Consider the following 6,000-nt stretch of genomic DNA (forward strand, 5'->3'; position numbering starts at 1 on the left):
TAGAAGCACTACAAGGCTGAGATAATATGTGGATTGCAAGCTTTTGGAGATTAGGCGTTGTGGCACCATAATCTTCCCACCACAGATCTGCAAGCATACAAATTGGCATTTATAACTTGGTAAAGATTTTTATAAACTTAAAGATTGAAATAAATGGTAAAATAGATTTAAGAGCACATTTTTTTTTAACCTGGCAGCAGGGTGTCTCTCTTATGAATACCAATAGGTGAAGAAAACAATGGCCCATCTTCCTTTTTGTACCTCTGCAACTCATCAACAATGAGGTCTTGAATATTTTCATCAGGAACCAACCTCTGAATACATGTGTCAAGGCCAAGTTGAACCTCCTCATCTATTTTGAAAGTGCGGGAGTAAAAGAACTTGGGGTTCAAATAGTAGGCAGCAACATGGATATGTTGGTGGAGTTGTCGGTTCCACCTTTGATCAATTATGCGCCATATGGGTTCATATTTGGTCCTGTCTGACCCATACAAGTGTTGAATTGCCTCTTTGGCCTTATCCATGGCCTCATATAGATACCCTATGGGGTTTTTATCCACATCCACCATCCGTAAAACCCTCACCAACGGCTCTGACAACTAGACATGACAAATTTAACAAAAATCAGCAATGTGTAATATTAGAAAATTAAAAAATATATCATCAATTGAAATTTGAACTTTGAACACTTACATTGATGATCTCCTCCATGAATTTGGCAAATCTATCATCAAAAACAGCCTTTACGACCTTCTCTGCTTCAGGCTTCCTACAATAAGGGCTCTGCAACCATCTTTCACTCACAAACATCCTCTTCAGGTTGGGCAATGCACGTAATATGCTCTATAAGTTGAGGAAATTTGTGGCAAAACGTGTGACTCCTGAACGCACAAGATCCTTACCATCAGTGTGTTGTCTCATAAGCTCCAAGACCCATGTGTGGTTGTAGATGTACTTTGTGATTTCTCTTCCATCTTCAACCACATTTTTCACCCAACTAAGTTTCCCTATGTCCTCGAGGAGTAAATCAAGGCAATGAGCAGCACAAGGGCTCCAAAATAATGACGGATGCCTAGCCTGTAGAAGTTTACCGGCTGCCACATATGCAGCTGCATTATCGGTCACAACTTGAACAACATTTTGCACTCCCACTTCGGTCACCACCTCATCCAACATGTTGCACAAGGTTTCTGCATTCTTCACTTGATCTGAGGCATCAATCGACTTAAAAAAACCACTTGTCCCCATGAAGCAACTAGAAAGTTTATGAGTGTCCTATTCCTACTTTCCGTCCACCCATCAGATAAAATGGTGCAGCCATTCCTTTCCCAATTCCTCCTTTGTTGTTCCACTAGCTGATGTGTGTTTTGGACCTCATCCTGCAATATTGGCCCACTCAACTCATAACAACTTGGGGACTTGAACCCCTTACCAGAAATGGTCAATCCATTGACCATTTGCTCCCAATATGGACTCTCAATAATACTAAACGGATTATTGTTGTAAAACCAAAATCTAGCCACTGCCGCTCTTGTCTGCTGATGCACTTCTTTATTCCATGGAGTACCTAACAATCCAGGTTGTGCACTAGGAGTCTTACGAGGAATGAAAAAACCAGATGTATTGCTGTCCACCCCAATATTTTCAGACTCTGTAGAATAGATATTCCTCATTGGGGTTGTCATTGCCTCTGCTGTCCTCTTTTTTTCTGCTTTCTTTTGCTCAAATTCTGAAAGTCTTGCTTTTGCCTCCCTTTGAACCTCTTCAGGACAATTGTCACATACCGTAATATTTTGTCCGCTGATCTGTGCAAGGTGAATTTTGAGTCGGTATATCCCACCGGTCATAGTTTTCCTGCAATGGTTACAAATAACCTCTCTTGCCACTGCACCTGGTGTGCCATGTTTCCACATAGGATCCCTCTTTCTACCACCACCTCTAATTGTAGAAGCCATTGTCTTTTATAAAAATTCAAAAGAAACCTAGCAAAAGAGACCAAACATGGATCAATATATGCCATTAAGAAAAAAATGCTGGTCTTTCTTTAGCTGATATTGGAATGGCATGAAGAGTTCCGAAATATACAGTTATTGAGAAAACAATTATGATCAAGTTTAGAAAAAGAGTGATAGCAAATCACAAACCTATGAATGTATCTTACTTTGATATACCATGTTAACAAACATACAAAGTAAGTAGAGAAGAAACTGGCGGACAATCTGTTTTAGTTTGTTTTTAACAACAATTACAAATTTACAACATCTTCAAAAGGCAATTATTCCTACATTTTCACAATTCATCTCTATCCCTGGATCCTTGGTGTAGTTCATAGGCATTGGTTCTTAAATTGTGGCTTTGGGTCTAACTTCTAGCATAAATTTTTAATCTTATGTTCTTGAAGAAAAAAGGAAATGAAAATGTGAAACATGAGTTATATTGCATGATTGACAAGGTTTATTGTTGTGTAATATAAAATTATAAATCACAAGGTTTACTGTAAATCATGTAATATAAATTGAAGGTTATGTGAAACAAGAGTTGTGTAATTATAATATACTGTTTACAAGGTTATGAACTTTTGATTGTGTTTAGTGTTTACTGTTTTACATTGATTGTGTTTTGAATATATCTCCTTCAGCGTACATGGGAAGGAGATTTTATCCTTCACAAATTACCTAATTTTCATTTTAATTGATTGCAAACTAATATATGATAATGATATATCATTTTATTTAAAATTCTGAAAAATATAGCTAAACAAAGCAAAATATTACACAACTGTGTGATATACAGTTTCACAGTAATCCATATCCCCTCCACAAAGAACGTAGTGAACATTTTTCAAAACTTCAAAAGACATGGCATCATTAGAAAATTTGGGGGACAACCCTCATTAGCGAAGTAATATTTGTTTACTTCACTACGTTAAGCTACAATGGCAAATCGAGCCAAACCTGGAAGTGTCAATTTGGACGACTGTAAGGGATGTCAGGTATTGGCCGTCAGGGAGGAGGGAAGTCACGGAGCCGCAGTTGCGTGTTAGGGAAGTCGTGGAGCCGCAGTCGCGTGTTTCTGTCAGTCGAAAGAAAACCTTTTTTTCATCATTTCGCACGACCCTTTTTACATTTTAGGGTTTGCGGCCTTTTTTTAAAAACTCATTTTTTTTATGCCGAGTTTCTAGGTTTTAATCACGATTTTTCATGACTAAGAATCAAGATTTTTTCCGAATAAATCGGATGCGATTTAAATGGCGATTAAATCGTTTTGGCAAATGACTCGCGATTAATCGCGATTTGCCCGATTTTTTGGCGATTTTTACATCCTTGATCCATCCAAATAGGAGGTTCTAAATTATCCAATATAATAATACATTTACATATGAAAACTCAAAGGTCCTAAATTATACATTTTACAATTTTGTTACAAATGGAATAATTAATAAAGAATGAAGCATTTCCCATTTTGTGTCTCTCCAATGGATATGCTAGTCTGCAATGGTATTTGAGCGTCACCCAACCATGTGGTATTGGTAGGCTGACCCCACCTTCTTAGGCGGTAGTTGCATGGGATAACAAACACACCAATGCAAGACAAAAGAGTATGGTTTACCCATGCTAAATGCTTTGCATACAACACAAGTATGAACACAATCACGGTCCTAACCAATCACATCACACATGGTTAGAGACGGTCTCATGTTGGATGCTTAATCCAACAAGAAGAACAAAGAGGATTCTAGAGGTAGGGGAAGGAGTATAATCACAATAGCACGAAGTTATGGCTTTGCGGAATCGAGTACAAATTCCCATTATAAGGCAAGGGGTACCCAAGTGACATCCACTAACTCTTGAGCATGTCCTTGATGTATCATATTGAGTCTTTACTAGTGCTCTAGGTATGTTGTTGACCTAAATTGTTTACCCCTGAAGTTTAATTATCACCTAATAAATAATTTTCGCTTTTGTAGCCTCAAAGTCATTTCTAGATTGGAGACAACATTGAGAGCCACTCCTTTCCTATCCTTTATACCTCAAATCCCAGTTTCAACATATCAAATCACCATTTGGGCATGGCACAAAAGTAATGCAACAAAAGCGGGATAAATTTTTTGACCTAGTTCCGAATAATTCTATATGGAAAAATAATGAGTCGTTTTGGCCCCATTCTAATTAATTCATATTCATTTCTAATTTGTAAAATTAGAAAATTCCTAATTCCACCATAGATGAACACTCAAATTAATAGCTTCTCTAATAAAGATTTTTGTTTTTCAAAATCAAAGCATAACCTTTTGATTTAAGTATGAACAACATTCCTTTGCATTAAAATTTACTACCAAAAACTAAAAAAAAGAATGCAATATCGAAACATACAAATGTGATAATCAACAATCATCTAGAATGCTAACATAATAAGAAAACATCCATATAGATACATGTCTACAGAGATGAGGTGAAGTATAAACACTGTCAAATCTAAACGTGTGAGTATACAATCATCACACAATATACAAGTATGAACCGGATGCCAATACAAAATTGTATTGAGAACACCTTGATGGCAAAAAGAATAAGGTATAATGATCCTCAGGGTTAAATCCATAGTAACAAAATATGCCAGAGGCATCACACAAACTCATAGGCTTTTCAGTTTAAATTTTGAACTGTTTATACATATACAGAATTTTTACAGGGCTTTGAATTTGCATTGAGTTTATTAAAGTTGCAACCTCTGCAGGATCTTTCAACTTGACGAATGGAGATTTTAAGTTCATCTGTATAAGTCTATCATATTATATTATATTATAAATAGATAAGATCTACTTATGTTCCATCTCTTGTTTTAAAATTCTGTCTATATGAATATGGCATATTTGGTTGAAGAAGTTGTTTTCCAAATAGTAGCTATTCTGTGTTGTACATCAATGTTTATAAAAGATCTGGTGAATACCACATTGATTTGTTCAATTTTCTGTACTTTATTTATTTTGCTATTTTGTGTTAATATAGAATCGGGCTTGCAAAGTTTTTGTGGATTGCTTTATTTTGACACTTTTAATGCTTAATGCAGCTCTTGCCGAAGCCTCTGTTATTGTGAGGGAGCACACACCGATAACAAATTTATTAATGTGTCTTTGGTTCAATGAGGTGGTCCGATTCACTTCAAGGGATCAATTAAGTTTCCCATTTGTCTTGAAACATTTACCAACATTGCAAATCAACATGTTTCCTGTTTGTACTCGTAGGGCACTTGTAAACAGCATGGGTCATAAACATAAAGCAAAGCCATTGATACGACAAGCTTAAGTTGTATAGCCTTTTAAATATCTTGTGTGTTGCTTGAAATCATCTTAACTTTAATGTCAGATGCTTGGTGCTTTTCGCAAGCTTCACTTTAGCACATGATTTTATAGTGGTGTAAACGTGAAGGTGAATTTTAAGGTGATCTTCATGTTGCATTCAGCAATTCTTTGATCTTTGTGCAGAAAATGCATAACATGGCGAACGAACACAGGAGAAATTTGTATTGAAATTCCTTGAGTAAAAAAATGTATATTTAAATTTTGTACTTTTTTATATTGATGTAGACATGAAGGCGACCTTCCTGTTGCAGTTCAGAAATTCTTTGATCATTGTGCACAAAATGCATATTACATGGTGAAGGGCAAACACAGTAGAATTTTGGTTAAAATTCCTTAAAAAATGTATATTTTACCTTTTTTCACTGCATTTCCAAATCAGCAATTTGAGCATTTCCAAATTCCAAATAGATATGTTGACTAGCAATCTTTTTTTGAGAGCGTCCACATAGGCAACAGCCAAATGCTGAGGGATATGTTTTATGTAGTTAGTTGTGTAAAATGATGGAAATTTAGTTTACCCCTTGTGCTCACTTGACAGTATTGGTTCACTCAATGGAGGAAAATGGAAGCCTTTGCTTATTTAAATGGTTATTGCAAGTGCTATCCTGTAGCCCTAATGATCATGAAATCGATTCTAA

The 6,000-nt window shown here is 36.0% G+C and overlaps 1 protein-coding gene across 1 annotated transcript in view; it reads left to right on the forward strand.

Moving 5' to 3' along the window:
- The window catches only part of LOC131040651 (probable hexosyltransferase MUCI70), a 105,196-nt gene extending 99,429 nt beyond the window's left edge, over window positions 1-5,767 (forward strand). The window contains exon 10 of the mRNA XM_057973607.2: window positions 5,071-5,767. Within this exon, the coding sequence (XP_057829590.2) occupies window positions 5,071-5,306 (236 nt within the window). The 3' untranslated portion in view covers window positions 5,307-5,767. The remainder of the gene's footprint in view (window positions 1-5,070) is intronic.
- Window positions 5,768-6,000: the final 233 nt, after the last annotated feature.

Source organism: Cryptomeria japonica, chromosome 1, assembly GCF_030272615.1.
Source record: "Cryptomeria japonica chromosome 1, Sugi_1.0, whole genome shotgun sequence".
Classification (NCBI taxonomy): Eukaryota; Viridiplantae; Streptophyta; class Pinopsida; order Cupressales; family Cupressaceae; genus Cryptomeria; species Cryptomeria japonica.